Genomic DNA, 16,361 nt, shown 5'->3' on the forward strand with positions numbered 1-16,361 from the left:
TAGAGCCCCATCGCCCGACCCTCTCCTTTCTTATCCTCAAGCTCATCCTATCTCTTTCCCTCATTTTCCATGCAGGAGACTGGACCCCGTGGATGACCGCCACCGCCACGATCTCGCCGCAGCCACCGTGTCTGACCAGATGCGGACGCCGGGAACCGTCCCCGTTGCTTCCGTGACTCATCGTCGCCTCCCACCCACAGCCTCGTCGGGATCTGTCGCGCCTTGCGCCTCGCACCTCTGCCTCCCTACCTCGGTAAGGAGGTCGGGTACGAGCGCCCCATTGACCAACGCATCCCAGGGTCGCACGCGTCATGGGCCGCCACCCGTCGGGGCCCGCTTTGCCCGACATGCTTGCATCGCCAAGCCAGCCCAACGCCCAGCCTCCTCAGCTCCCGCATGGGCCAAAGCCCGCCAAGGTGAGCTCGGCTCCGCGCTAAACGCCGCCGCTGTGCGATGTTTTGCTAATGAGCGCCCATGTCACTTCGGCCAATAGCAGTAGTTTGGCCCAATGTGAATTTGTCCAATTATCGAGGTTTTTGCAATTACAAAAATGCATATTTTAAATTGTTAATAAATATTTAATCGCATTGGATGAAAATATTTTAGATATGGAAATGTGTAGAATTTTGCGTATATTAATAATATCCAATTTTCATGCATGTTTAAAGGTGTTTGACGTATTGTTTGCATTGATTTGTGTGATGCCATATTAAAATGATTTAGTGCATAGCAAAATAATTGTGCGTCGGATTTAAAACCTTTATACATGAAAGATGCTTAGAATTTTGTGTAGTTTTCCAATATCCAACTTTCAACCATGCTAAAAATATTTAACTTTATGTTTTCATGTAATTTGCATAAATGTCATATTAAAACGGTTTCTCTCATAGCTAATTAACCGTAGCTTCAATTAAAATGATCCACATATGTAACTTGGCTAGAAAAATGTATAGAATAGCATGGCAAAATTTATTTTTCTGTTTAACAACTCTATAAATTGTGCATGGGCAGCACAATACCGAATCTTAATTTGCATGGGGGGACTTTCTGGAATTGTTATTCGTTGTTCCGACCTCATTTAAACTTGCCTAGAATTTCATGTAGCTTCATTATATCTTGTTGCATCCATTATTTACATGTTTTGGTTGTCATTTGCATATATTTTGCATTCGTGGCATATCATATTTTGTTGTTCTTATCTTTTAGATCGTAGCTCCGTTTGCAATGATCCATATATGTAAATCGACTAGAGTGACGTGTAGAATCACATGGTCCACTTTATTTTATTGTTTGATAAATATAAAACATGTTTAGGCAGATCTAGACCAATTTTAAAATTAACATATGGGGTCATTAGAAAATGCTATATGTTGTTTCCGACCTCTTTAAAATGCCTAGATATTGTAGTTTATTTGTGCTTCACCTCTTTCCCATGTCTAACAATATTTAATATTGACGTGTACCTAAACAAGAGTGAACTAAGTAATACAAGTGTGGAGTTTCGTCAATATGCAAGATGTTGTGCCTTCCCCTTGTCTTGTTAGCGAGGAGGGCCGCTACATCCACCGCAATTGGGAGAGCCGCCTCATGATCATCGAGGGACGAGGCCCCATGGCAGAGAGGGGCGTGCACTTCCTGGAGGACATCATTGCCGGGAACGAGTTCTGGGCGCGTAGGATGGGTAGAGAGAGTTGTGCATCGCCAGGAGAAGCTAAGCGCAAGGCACTGGCGATTTCCCAAATAGACAACCCACACACGAGGTGGGACTCGGACGATCCTCGATGGGGGGATGCGCTTATTACTTCGTCGGACTACACCATCGAGGAGAAGGAGTAGTAGTCTAGGTGTATTTTTATTTTATTAGCATGTTTTATGAATTTGAATTTTCTTGTTAGTTTGAATTTGAATTTTAATGTTTGGTGATGAAATATTTTTTGATTTATTTTGTGTATGTTTGGGCGCGTGCACTGTATTCTCATCGTGCATGTTAAAACGCTACTGCGGCTTGCTTAATTTTGCAGCGCGAGAAAAAGCTAACCACGAGTATGCTAAAACGCTATTTTGATGCTTGGCTTTTTTTACATGCCGTGCACCCGCGCTTATGTTGGAGACGCTCTCAGCACGGAACAACGCGAACCCAAAGTTTCAGCACCAACCAGCCAACACTGTGTGTTTCTCAAAGAAAAAAAGAGAAGAAAGAACTCGCAACACAGTGTGACCACGTCTAGGAGGATTGGGTGATTTGCCACACTTTATGTGGAAATTTGCTAATTTGCCCCGCTTTACTTCAGATTAGATCATTTGCCCCATTTTTCTTTAACCTTTTAACCATTTGCCTATTACGTGTTTTAATGAATTCTTACTTATTGTAATTCAGGAAATGGATGTGTCATGTCCTTTATGCCCCTATATTAGTTTTGCACTCTTCATATCTAATCTTCTTTGCCTTGGATAATCAAGCAATAGATCAGAGAAATAAGATGCTATTAATCACCATGACCCTTTGAAAGGATGTGGATGTCGCCTAGAGGGGGGTGAATAGGCGATTTAAAATAATTACAGTTTAGGCTTGAACAAATGCGGAATAAAACTAACGTTTAATTTTTCAAGCACAAAACCTAAAACAACTAGGCTCAACTATGTGCACCAACAATTTATGCTAAGCAACATAAAAAACTAAATGATAGCAAGATATATGACAAGAAACAATATGGCTATCACAAAGTAAAGTGCATAAGTAAAGGGTTTGGGTAAGAGATAACCGAGGCACACAGAGACGATGATGTATCCCGAAGTTCACACCCGTGCGGATGCTAATATCCGTTGGAGCGGTGTGGAGGCACAATGCTCCCCAAGATGCCACTAAGGCCACCGTAATCTCCTCACGCCCTCGCAGAATGCAAGATGTCGTGGTTCCACTAAGGGACCCTTGAGGGCGGTCACCGAACCCGTACAAACAAGGTTGGGGCAATCTCCACAACTTAATTGGAGTCTCCCCACAACACCACGAAGCTTCACCACAATGGCATATGGCTTCGAGGTGACCACAAATGCTCGGGGCAATCTCCACAACTTAATTGGAGACCCCGACGCTTGCCCGGAGCTTTACACCACAATGATTGAGCTCCGAGGCACCACCAAGCTTCTAGGGGTACCAAGTACCCAAGGGTAATAAGCTTCTCAACTTCTCACTTCCACGTATCACCATGGAGAACTCAAACCGATGCACCAAATGCAATGGCAATGGCACACGGAGTGCCCAAGTCATTCTCTCCCAAATCCCACCAAAGCAACTAATGCTAGGAAGGAAAATGAGAGGAAGAACGAAGAAGAACACGAAGAACTCCAAGATATAGACCAAAGGGGTTCCCCTCACTTAGAGGAGAAAGTGATTGGTGGAAATTTGGATCTAGATCTCCTCTCTCTTTTCCCTCAAGAACTAGCAAGAATCATTGGAGGGATTGAGAGTTAGCAAGCTCGAAGAAGGTCAACAATGGGGGAAGAACACGAGCTAAAGAGATAAGGTTCAATGGGGATGAAGACCCCCTTTTATAGGTGGGGAAAAACCAACCGTTATGCTTCACAGCCCACATAGAGCAGTACTACCGCTCATGGGAGCGGTACTACCGCTCGATAGGTTCACGAGCCACGCCGAGGCAAAAAGGATGCGCAAATAAATTCCGACGGAGCAGTATTACCGCTCGTGGGAGCGGTACCACCGGTCGGTAGGTTCACCAGCCATGCCGAGGCAAAAATGATGCACAAATAAAGTCCGACGGAGCGGTACTACCTCTCGTGGGAGCGGTACTACCGCTCGGCACAAGCGGTACTACCGCTCGCCACAGAAACTGCCTTAACTTTCGCATACAGACTCCGAATTCAACGAAACCAAGTTTGTTGGAAAGCTAATGACATGGAATAACAAAATCTTGATAGAAATATAAATAATAAGCAAATGATAAAAGGCCAATAATAAAATGGTGAGAACCCTTCCTCGAATAAGACCGGTAAAAACTCCCAACATCAAAAACATCATAGAAGATGCATATGGACTCCGTTTTTTATGAACTCGAGCTTGTCATGAAGATGACCATAAGATCTAAAACTCACAAAGAGAAACACCAAACAAGAACCAAGAAGTATGATGCAAGGATGCAAATGGTATGAGCTCTCAACGAATGATACGATCAAGCAACTCACTTGAAATCTCCCCTTGACACTATGACAATCTATCCTAAAACAGAAAACCTATCAAGGGCAAACCTATACCTTGCACCTCATCCTCTTGAGCTAGATGACGATGATCTTGGCTTCCTCAAGGTGTACCACCTTTCTTGATTGCGTTGGCTTGATGCATACTACACTACAGGAATCAGCTTCTTTGCCGTCTGCCATCACAGACGGCAAAGACTAAATCCCGGACGACAAAGACAAAACAACAGACGGCAAAGAATCTCACGGCCGGCAAAATTTCTGCGTCAGCCTACGACGGCATAGGACCTTCTTTGCCGTCTGTCCCCCCAAAGCGGACGACAAAGCTCTTTGCCGTTAGCTTTCCTTAGGAGCAGTCAGCAAAGTGCTCGAGACGGCAGCCGACAGGCGTTGCCTCCGTTAGGGGTTAACGGAGGCTTTTTCATCTGCCTCCCCCTTATTCTTTGTCGTCTGCCTCCCCCTTATTCTTTGTCGTCTGCTCCCCCTTACTCTTTGTCGTCTACCTCCTCCTCCTCCCCCCCCCTCCACTCTTTGTCGTCTGTCTCCTCCTCCCCCCTCCTTTGTGCCCTCTTCTTTGTCGTCTGCCCACCCTGGAGGCAGACGGCAAAGAGCCTATATAGACATCCCAGGATGCACAGTTGGGTGCCATGTGGCACCTTTGCCATCTGCCAGCTGATGGCACAGGTCTTTGCCATCAGCTGGCAGACGACAAAGAGCCCATATAGTACCTGTTTTTTTTGTTTTATATTATTTCACAGCATATATATATATATATATATATATATATATATATATATATATATATATATATATATATTTGACAACACATTTATATAATTCACCACACATATATGATATATAGTTCACCACACATATACTTGCCAACACATATATATAATTCACCACACATATATGATATACATATAAATCAATGTACATCCCCATATATCGAAAGAACCAACATACAAAGTATTGCACTGTTTATCCATATATACATATACATATAGTTCGACATTGTTCATCAACCCAAATGAAAACTAGATGATATACATATAAAGTTCATCCATCGACATTGTTCAACTCCATGAATGCCACATTCCATGCATGTAGTATATCCAATCTGCAAAAATGTGAATAAGAAAGTCAGAAGAAAAACAAAATATGATGTTTTTCAGCTAATTATGTCATTTTTAGCAAAAAAACAAGCTAAGAATATAATATTCATGAGCTAACCAAGGTTCTTATGCCATTTTTAGCTTATTATGGCATTTTGGAGCTAAATGGGTTAATTAAAGCAAGGATAATATGAAAGAGGAGAAGAAAGAGGAGGAGGAGGAGAAGAAGAAGAAGAAATCAAGAAGAAGGAGGAGAAGGAGAAGAAGGACTAGAAGGTCCTTGGCCTTCTCCTCCTTCTCCTCCTCCTCCTCCTCCTTCTCCTTCTTCTCTTCTTCTGCTTCTTCTTCTTCTTCTTTATTTTCATTTTTCATATTTCTTCTCCTCTTGTTGGAGCTAAATTACCTAATTATGTCTTTTTGGAGCTAAATGGGTTAATTATCCCATTTTAGAGGAAAACAAGCTAAGTATATAATATTCATGAGCTAACCAAGGTTCTTATGCCATTTTGAGCTTATTATGGTATTTTGGAGCTAAATGGGCTAATTATGTCATTGTTGGGGAAATTAAAGCAAGGATAATATGAAAGAGGAGAAGAAATAGGAGGGGGAGGAGAAGAAGAAGAAATCAAGAAGAAGGAGGAGAAGGAGTAGAAGGAGGAGGAGGAGAAGTACTAGAAGGTCCTTGGCCTTCTCCTTCTCCTCCTCCTCCTCCTCCTTCTCCTTCTTCTCTTCTTCTTCTTCTTCTTCTTCTTCTTTCTTTTCATTTTTCCTATTTCTTCTCCTCTTCTCCTCTTGTTGGAGCTAAATCACCTAATTATGTCTTTTTGGAGCTAAATGGGTTAATTATCCCATTTTAGAGGAAAACAAGCTAAGTATATAATATTCATGAGCTAACCAAGGTTCTTATGCCATTTTGATCTTATTACGGTATTTTGGAGCTAAATGGGCTAATTATGTCATTTTTGGGGAAATTAAAGCAAGGATAATATGAAAGAGGAGAAGAAAGAAGAGGAGGAGGAGAAGAAGAAGAAATCAAGAAGGAGGAGAAGGAGGAGGAGGAGAAGGACTAGAAGGTCCTTGGCCTTCTCCTTCTCCTCCTCCTCCTCCTCCTTCTCCTTCTTCTTCTTCTTCTTCTTCTTCTTTCTTTTAATTTTTCATATTTCTTCTCCTCTTCTCCTCTTGTTGGAGCTAAATTACCTAATTATGTCTTTTTGGAGCTAAATGGGTTAATTATCCCATTTTAGAGGAAAACAAGCTAAGTATATAATATTCATGAGCTAACCAAGGTTCTTATGCCATTTTGAGCTTATTATGGTATTTTGGAGCTAAATGGGCTAATTATGTCATTGTTTGGGAAATTAAATCAAGGATAATATGAAAGAGGAGAAGAAAGAGGAGGAGGAGGAGAAGAAGAAGAAATCAAGAAGAAGGAGGAGAAGGAGGAGAAGGAGGAGGAGGAGAAGGACTAGAAGGTCCTTGGCCTTCTCCTTCTCCTCCTCCTCCTCCTCCTTCTCCTTCTTTTCTTCTTCTTCTTCTTCTTCTTTCTTTTAATTTTTCCTATTTCTTCTCCTCTTCTCCTCTTGTTGGAGCTAAATTACCTAATTATGTCTTTTTGGAGCTAAATGGGCTAATTATCCCATTTTAGAGGAAAACAAGCTAAGTATATAATATTCATGAGCTAACCAAGGTTCTTATGCCATTTTGAGGTTATAGGGTATTTTGGAGCTAAATGGGCTAATTATGTCATTGTTGGGGAAATTAAAGCAAGGATAATATGAAAGAGGAGAATAAAGAGGAGGAGGAGGAGAAGAATAAGAAATCAAGAAGAAGGAGGAGAAGGAGGAGGAGGAGGAGAAGGCCAATGGCCTTCTCCTCCTCCTCCTCCTTCTCCTTCTTCTCTTCTTCTTCTTCTTCTTCTTGTTCTTCTTCTTTCTTTTCGTTTTTCCTATTTCTTCTCCTCTTCTTCTCTTGTTGGAGCTAAATTACCTAATTATGTCTTTTTGGAGCTAAATGGGCTAATTGTCCCATTTTATAGGAAAACAAGCTAAGTATATAATATTCATGAGCTAACCAAGGTTCTTATGCCATTTTTAGCTTATTATGGTATTTTGGAGCTAAAAGGGCTAATTATGTCATTGTTGGGGAAATTAAAGTAAGGATAATATGAAAGAGGGTAAGAAAGAGCAGGAGGAGGATAAGAATAAGAAATCAAGAAGGAGGAGAAGGAGGAGAAGGAGGAGGAGGAGAAGGACTAGAAGGTCCTTGGCCTTCTCCTCCTTCTCCTCCTCCTCCTCCTCCTTCTCCTTCTTCTCTGCTTCTTCTTCTTCTTTCTTTTCATTTTTCCTATTTCTTCTCCTCTTCTCCTCTTCTTGGAGCTAAATTACCTAATTATTTCTTTTTGGAGCTAAATGGCCTAATTATCTCATTTTAGAGGAAAACAAGCTAAGTATATAATATTCATGAGCTAACCAAGGTTCTTATGCCATTTCGAGGTTATTATGGCATTTTGGAGATAAATGGGCCAATTATGTCTTTTTGGGGAAATTAAAGCAAGGATAATATGAAAGAGGAGAAGAAAGAGGAGGAGGAGGAGAAGAAGAAGAAATCAAGAAGAAGGAGGAGAAGGAGGAGGAAGAGAAGGACTAGAAGGTCCTTGGCCTTCTCGTGCTTCTCCTCCTCCTCCTCCTCCTCCTTCTCCTTCTTCTCTTCTTCTTCTTCTTCTTTCTTTTCATTTTTCCTATTTCTTCTCCTCTTCTTGGAGCTAAATTACCTAATTATGTATTTTTGGAGCTAAATGGGCTAATTATCTCATTTTAGAGGAAAACAAGCTAAGTATATAATATTCATGAGCAATCCAGGGTTCTTATGCCATTTTGAGGTTATTATGGCATTTTGGAGCTAAATGGGCTAATTATTTATTTTTGGGGAAATTAAAGCAAGGCTAATATGAAAGAGGAGAAGAAAGAGGAGGAGGAGGAGAAGAAGAAGAAATCAGGAAGAAGGAGGAGAAGGAGGAGAAGGAGGAGGAGGAGAAGGACTAGAAGGTCCTTGGCCTTCTCCTCCTTCTCCTCCTCCTCCTCCTCCTCCTTCTCCTTCTTCTCTTCTTCTTCTTCTTCTTTCTTTTCATTTTTCCTATTTCTTCTCCTCTTCTCCTCTTCTCCTCTTCTTGGAGCTAAATTACCTAATTATGTCTTTTTGGAGCTAAATGGGCTAATTATCTCATTTTAGAGGAAAACAAGCTAAGTATATAATATTCATGAGCTAACCAAGGTTCTTATGCCATTTTGAGGTTATTATGGCATTTTGGAGCTAAATGGGCTAATTATGTCTTTTTGGGTAAATTAAAGCAAGGATAATATGAAAGATGAGAAGAGAAACTTACCGTAGTGGTCATCAAGGAGGAGAAACACCACGGTTGCTTGCGGCGGCTTCGTTTGGAGACGGTTGCCTTGGAGAAGGGTCGTGCGATGCCGCTCAGGAGTTATTCTGCAGAAAAGATATTTTGCAATGTCTGAGTTAGCATGATGACACTCAATTATTAATACTAGTTTATAATGAAACTCACTGTGCCAATCGAAGAGAAGACGGGCATCGGCGGAGGGACTTGACCGCTCTTCTCGCACAGACCCTGAAGAGTGGGTCGTATTAGTTAGTAATGAAACAGACATTACACACATGATTTGGCTAATGTGAAAAAAAATATACCACAAAAAGCTCATACAGGGCCCGTTGACCCGCCTCATTCCGGGCCCTCTCCTCCTTAATCAATTGTGTCGTGGTCTGGTCCCTCTCATCAAGAGCAGCCTAAAGAGCAGCCTGGCTTGCCAATCTCTCTTTCTCAAGAGCAGTCTGGTTTGCCGCTCTCTCTTTCTGAAGAGCAGCCTGAAACACCATTCCTCGTTACCACAGTAATGATCTATGGTGACACACATAATGAAATGGATGAAAGTGTTCTTAGTCCACAACTAACCTCGATGGCAAGTTCGACTAGCCGTGGATGACGCGTTATCTGAGGACAGCTGCTCGAATGGCGCGCCTTGATCTCCGGAAGAGTGAATGGACAACGTATTATCCCATCTCCAATGGCTATCAAGCCATGGGGCCTCCCGCCACCAGATATCATCACCAGCTCTGGATCCAAAGGTTCCTGGCTAGGGTTAAAGTCATCCCCTTTCGTAGCCTTCCCCGCGTCCCTGTATGTCACGAGCTTCTGGTGGGATGATATGTTGGTGAAGTTATTGGGATCATCCAGGTCCGACTCAGAGAATGCCTTCGCCTTCTTGTACGAGGCAGTATGGGCCATGCCATAAAGATCGTACAAGTGTGGCATCTCCGTCTTATTGTGATGCGCCTAAAAGAGAGGAACAAAATATTAGCATCAAGAATGAATTGCATGAATCATGAAGCAAATCACATACCCAGTTTCGTCCAAACTGAAGTAAGTTGGTGTTGCCTTGATGGTGTGGCACACCTACCATTTGGCTACGCCGATCCTTCGCATTCTCGTGGACGGCTCACCAGCTGCCTGTGCACCACTCATCAACCAACGCCTCCCAACAATCCATCTTATCCGCACACCATCTCGGGGGCACCTGTAAGTTATTAGAAAGAATTTTCAGTGCTACGCCTATGAATGAAATCAAGAAAACTACGTAGAAGGACTTAATAATAGGTAATTACCTTCATGTATTGCTCCTTCTTCAGAAACTTTCCGCGGCAATCCTTCTTCTGCTTCTTAATACCACGCGTGGCGTAGTAATCTCGAATAGCCTGCGACCGAGCCTCGTGGCGCAAGTTCTGTAGTAACCGCCTACACTCGGCCTCGAGAACCTTGGCCGCCTCCTCCTCATATCCATCCTCACACCTATAGAAGGTCTGCAATTAAACATGAAAACATCGATTAGTACAATAATTAGCTATATTATTAAATTTAGATTCTGTAAAAGGATAATTTACCCAAAAGCTATTGATCACCATCTCGGCCCTCGTGTGGCACAAGACACCATCTATAATCTCCTCCGGCGGGGCCTGCGCAGCCTGGTAGTGCTCCCAGGAAAATCCTAGTGTAGGAACCTGACCCTCACCAGGCAACGTGACAAACCCCGGGAAATTTGTCCGGCAAAGCACACCAAGGACGGAGTTCGGCCTGCGGACTCCAAGAGGGTGTACCCATCCCCTGTAGTATGATAAGGTCAACGCATTAGATATTTGAACAAACTTGAAGGCAAAAGTTAAAAAAAGAGTAAATGTACTTACCTATCTCCTTCGGGTTTAATCACCGGCCTCTGCTCGCGGGTAGCCGGCGCGACCGGGAGACGTGTACTACCACGCTTGTACACGGTGGCCCCGTCCACGTGCACATCGCCCTCACTATCCATAAGCTCATCCCCGCCATCCCCGCCCCCTGAGCCACCTGGACCCTCGGTCCAATCCGGCAACTCGGTATGATCTGGCCAGGTCTCCCATCCGGGCCTCTCCACGTCGGGTGAAGCCTTCGCAACCGTAGTCTCCTCCGACTGCTCCTAGGCCGAATGCACCTCGACCCGAGGCTACTCCTGGACCGGAGTCTCATGGGACGAATGCCCGTCAACAACAGGCTCCTGGAACGGAGTCCCCGTAGCCTTCTCCGCAAACGGGTCGACCATAGTAGTCCTATGCTCGGGTGAATGAGCTAGTGGTGGTGGCGAGGACGGCTCAACAGTCCTCCTGGATCCTTCGTGGCCACCACCTCTCCCTGTACCCTTCCTCTTCTTCCCTACCCGACCAACACCTCTCCCAGTGGGCAATGCCGTCGACGAAGAAGAACCCACGGGTGGTGTCGACAGACTGTCTGCCAAGGCTCTACGGAGAGATAGGGGTGGGAGGGAAGTACCACCCCTCGTGCGGGACGTCTGGGAAGAACCCGTCGAGCGATCTGGACCAGCGCCCACCATCTTTCCACACTTGGTGACCTTCCATGATAAAGATTAAAAGAAATTAGTACAACATAAAAAAATTGAATAACTGACATGAATAATAATATGTACATGAATAATAAAGATTAAAATATATATAATTTAAGTTGTGAATCTTACAAGCTAATAATCATCATCATCAATAAATGCATCATCATCATCACTATCACGCATGTCTTCATGAATGACGTGCTCGTCAGGTTCAACGGCGTGAAGTTGTGAAAGGCCTTCCTTTAATCGTTGAAGCATTGACAGGTCATCCGCATCAGTAACCTCTACGAGTTCCAGGTCTTCTGGTTCCGTCTCAGGGCTGGAGTCGGATTCATTGTCGCTGTCTACTTCCATGTTCTTGGGTGAAGCACGGCGGTTCTTGAAACGTTTCTTGGAAAGACGTGTTTCTTGGAAGAATTCTCCATCATATGTGTCTGGGTTAATGTGAAGTTCATAATAATGTTCATTTGGGAGAGGTGGTCTGACATGTGGCGGCACTTCATAAACAACATACCAACCTTCCAGATTCTTATCTGTTTGGCATGCCCACGGTAGATAGAAAACTTGGGTCGCCTGTTGAGCCGTAATATAGACATCGGGAACATCTAAATGGGTGTTTGGATTGATTTCGACTAGTCCTATATGTTCATGAGTCCTTCTAGTCTTTTTCGGCTCGAACCAATAACATTTGAAGACTACGACGTTCGGTGGGTTTTCACCATAGAATTGAAGTTCATAAATTGCTTCAACTCTTCCATAATACTCAATAACACCTTCGCCGATAGCAGAGACACCACAATTTGTAGATTTCCGGTCGGGCATAGATAGCTCTTTGCCAAAGGTACGAAAGAGATACCCGCTGATGTTGTATTTCTCAAATGAACGGACCTTATAGTCAAAACCATTAGCGACTTGTCTCAATTCGGCGTCCATAGACTCTGAATTAGCCTACAAGTTTAATACGAAACGGTTGTTGCATTAGCCGCAAGTTAGACCAAGAATGAAATGGTCCATTATTGATAATTACCGTTTGTCTGAACCAAGAGATGAAACCGGGATAGCCGCCTCCTGTCTTTGACAGAAGCTCATACTCTTCGACGGAATCATTTTCGACCACTGCTCCATCCGAGAATTTGACGATGTAACGGCTGTTTGAAATATCCGGGAATAAGAGCAGTTCAAATGAATTAGAAGTTACGGGAAAATGTGCCGAGAACTCACTCGATGTACGGCCGCACTTCTGTTAGGTTGTTGAAGATATACAACGAAATGTTCCGCCATTCTTCGACATCCAACGTTATTGGTTTCGAAGCACCAGCTGGTGCGAGCTTCCCTTTGAATAGGCTGAGGTTGGACCCACCTTTTTTAGGGTCTGCATCATTGTGCCAAGGCTTCGGATTATGCAAATGATGATTTTTGGCTTCGTAGTGTGCTGTCACAAAGTTTGCCACCTCCTTAGTAATGAATGCCTCAGCCCATCGATGCTTCAATTCTACGCTTATTTTTACATTTACCTCGAAGGGTCTTCTGCATCCTCTCAGTTGCATAGCACCAACGATCTTGCACGGGCCCACCCAATCTTGCCTCGGTCGGTAGATGTAAAATCAAATGCTGCATTGGATTAAAGAAGCCCAGTGGAAAGATCTTCTCTAACTTGCACAACAACTCCGGTGCAAACTCCTCCATGTCTTCTACCACGCTAGGCGACAATTCTTTCGCACAAAGAACACGAAAGAAATAGCTCAGCTCCGCCAGTACTAGCCATTCACCCTCAGGAATAAAGCCACGTAACATCACCGGTATTACCCGCTCTAGCCATATGTGCCAATCATGACTCTTGAGACCAAAGATTTTTATTTTTTCAAGACTCGCTCCCCTCTTTAGATTTGCTGCATACCCATCGGGGAACATCAAGTGCATTTTGACCCACAAGATAATTTCCCTCATAGCTGGCCTTCAAGATTGAACCAGGCCTTTGGCTTCGACCACTTCTGCTTTCCTTTGCCTTCTCGCATGTTTTGTAACGGTCTCTGACATAGTGTCTCTTGATCGACTCTAGCCTTAATATTATCCTTTGTCTTCCCATCTATGTCGAACAATGTACCAAAAATAGCCTCTCCGATATTCTTTTCAGTGTGCATCATGTCGATATTGTGTAGAAGAAGGAGGTCTTTGAAGTAAGGCAGATCCCAGAAACATGGCTTGTGAGTCCAGACGTGTTTTGAATTATACCCCTTGAAATACCCTGAACGCTCTGGATCAGGCTCGAGGGCGTTTAACTGATCCAGGATCTGTTGGCCTGTGAACGCAGGTGGTGCCAAGTTTTTGACAACTTTACCTTTCGTAAAGTTCTTCTTGTCTTTTCTGAACCGATGGTCAGGATCCAAGAACTGTCTATGCAAGTCAAAGCAAGAATACTTTCGATCCTCCTGCAACCAATGAAACTGAAGAGCTGCCTTGCATTGGGGGCACGGGAACCTTCCATGCACACACCATCCAGAGAATAGCGCATACGCTGGCAAGTCATGCATAGAGTACATGTACCACACATGCATTTTAAAGTTTTCTTTTCTAGCGGCATCGTATGTCTTGACCCCATTATCTCAAGCTTCTTCCAATTCATCCTTAAGCGGTTGCAGGTACACAATCATATTCTTCCCCGGATAATTGGTCCCTGGAATTATCAACGTCAGAAATATGTTCTTTCTTTGCATAATCTGCCCGCGGGAGATTGAGTGGAATGACAAATACAGGCCAACAACTGTATTGGGTTGTCGTCATGCCGAAGGGATTAAAACCATCCGTGGCGGCGCAGACTCGAGGATTCCTTGGATCTGCCGCTTTATCCTGATGCAATCCATCGAAATGTTTCCACGCTTCCCCATCCGATGTGTGTACCATCATCTTATTCCCATCCGCATCTAGTTCGGTTCTTTTGCCCAATTTGTGCCATGTCATCTGTCTGGCTGTCTCTTCGACCATGAAAAGACGTTGAAGTCTTGGTATGATTGGCATATACCGAAGAACACTAACTGCGATTTTGGTCTGCCTCTTCTCACCTATACCGTTGTCTACCACAAGATACCTGCAAGACTTGCAATTGGGACAATAGTCCAAGTGTGCATACTCCTTCCTAAATAAGACACATCCTTTCTCACATGCATCTATCTTCTCATAGGGCATCTTAAGTACACGAAGTATTTTGTCCGACTGGTACAGGTTTGCAGGCATGACATGACCTTTGGATAGGAAACGTCCAAATAGTGTCATCATCACGTCGTAGCATTCTCTTCCCAAGTTGAACTGAGCCTTCAGAGCCATTACTTGTGCAATTGCATCCAGCTGACAGAGCTCAGTGTGCTCATGGAGAGGACGTTTTGAAGACTCCAACATTTCATAAAAAGCCTTTGCAGATTCCTCCATCTCATCTTCCGAATCCCGAGCATCATCAAAGTCTTGCACCATGTCTTCGATCCCGGTACCATGCTCGTCCGTGCGACGACGGACCACCTCAGCTCTTGTGCGTTGTATAGACTCACCATATTATATTTGGAGTTACGGTTTAAAAGATATGAGTATTTAAAAAAATATTTAATATCTACTACGAGTTTAATGTCATAAACAGTAAAGACTTTTTTGTAAAATCATTTCGGTGGGTTTTCCGACGGAAGCGATAGCCTCTTTATTATTAGGTAAAGATTGTAAACGGCTAAAGCGTGGCAAATAATCCAAATTCCCCGTCTAGGGTCGTAGCCTCCACCCACCGAAGCACCGAACCTTTGTTGCACCACCGCGACGGCGCTGCTCGGCGACGCTCTGCGGCAGGCCATCATGCCGCGGGGTGCGTACGAGGCGCTGCGGGACGAGGAGCGCGCGCTGCCGCTAGCAGCGGCGGCTGCCGCCTGCGTCGCCTTCGCTACCGTTGCCGCGGTGGGGATCAGCCTCGGGATCGTGTTTCCCGCCGAGCCCGCAGACCGGCCCTTCTGCCGGGAGCGCCGCATGCTGGAGGCGCTCCCGGCGGCTGCTAGCAGCCGGGAGGAGGAGCCTGAGGCGTATCGGTACCGAGGCGGGGCGTTCTACATGACCACGGCCGAGGCCGCCGACTTCTACTGGATGGTCGTCTTGGTGCCATCCGCCGTCCTCTTCGCCGCATCCTCCGCCTACCTCGTAGCAGGTGAGTCAGTGCTCGTGCTGTTTGTCCTAATGCTCAGATTTAGCTAGGTTACAGTGTAAATTCTCTTACGCAGTTATCTGTATTTGACGATTAGTGATCCCATTGCTTCACCGCTCCTTGGGAATTGCAAAAATCATGAAGCACCTCCCGTATTGGAGATTGTGTTGTTGCATGCTAACAATTTTAATGGTAAATCGATATATTTCTGGAACTCTGGATGCACAAAGTGACCGAGTCTTTATCTTCAGTGCGCTATAAGCTTGGCTAACACTTTATGATGCTGGGTCGTACATTTTAGCACAAATGGGCATCCGAAGACTGTTTTTGTTTATTAAATACCTTTTGCCGGTGACATTAGTAAACCATTTTTTTGAATTGCATGATTGATTGATGCGCTATAACTATGAATAGAAGTGCAATCCTGGGATAGTACACTTGCAAAACAAATATAACTTGCCCACGATCCACAATCGCTCGGTTGCACGTAGAAGAGTCGGCCAAGGAGTCGGGAGCCACCTCCGATGACGCCATCGTGGAACTCATGCCTCCATCGACACCATCCGCGCCATTTGGCCAGAGCGAAGCGGTACGGGAGTCTTTGGTGCGTTGGATCGACGATGGATGGCTGTCATCACTTGGCGCCACAATTCAAACTTGAAGTCCTGCTTCTTACTCTTCGTTGGGTCCTGACAACTCCCCCGTTCAACAACAGACCTGCCCTCAGGGTTGAAGGCTGGGAAGACCTTCTGGATGAAAGTGGCGTCTTCCCAAGTGGCATCTTGATCATCCAGATTAGTCCACTAGATGAGCCATCGAACGACTGGTATTTGTATATCACCTTGAACTCTGGGAATGAGCTTTCTGTCCAGTACTTTCTCTGGCTCCAGGAGGATTGTGCCATCCTCATGAAGAAGA

At 44.4% G+C, this 16,361-nt stretch overlaps 1 protein-coding gene across 1 annotated transcript in view; it reads left to right on the plus strand.

Moving 5' to 3' along the window:
- The first annotated feature begins 311 nt into the window (after positions 1-311).
- Positions 312-16,361, plus strand: part of LOC123405436 — a 59,815-nt gene continuing 43,765 nt past the window's right edge. Inside the window, exons 1-2 of the mRNA XM_045099119.1 lie at positions 312-416; positions 15,026-15,446. Coding sequence (XP_044955054.1) covers positions 312-416; positions 15,026-15,446 — 526 coding nt within the window. The remainder of the gene's footprint in view (positions 417-15,025; positions 15,447-16,361) is intronic.

The sequence above is a fragment of the Hordeum vulgare genome, chromosome 6H, assembly GCF_904849725.1.
Source record: "Hordeum vulgare subsp. vulgare chromosome 6H, MorexV3_pseudomolecules_assembly, whole genome shotgun sequence".
Lineage (NCBI taxonomy): Eukaryota > Viridiplantae > Streptophyta > Magnoliopsida > Poales > Poaceae > Hordeum > Hordeum vulgare.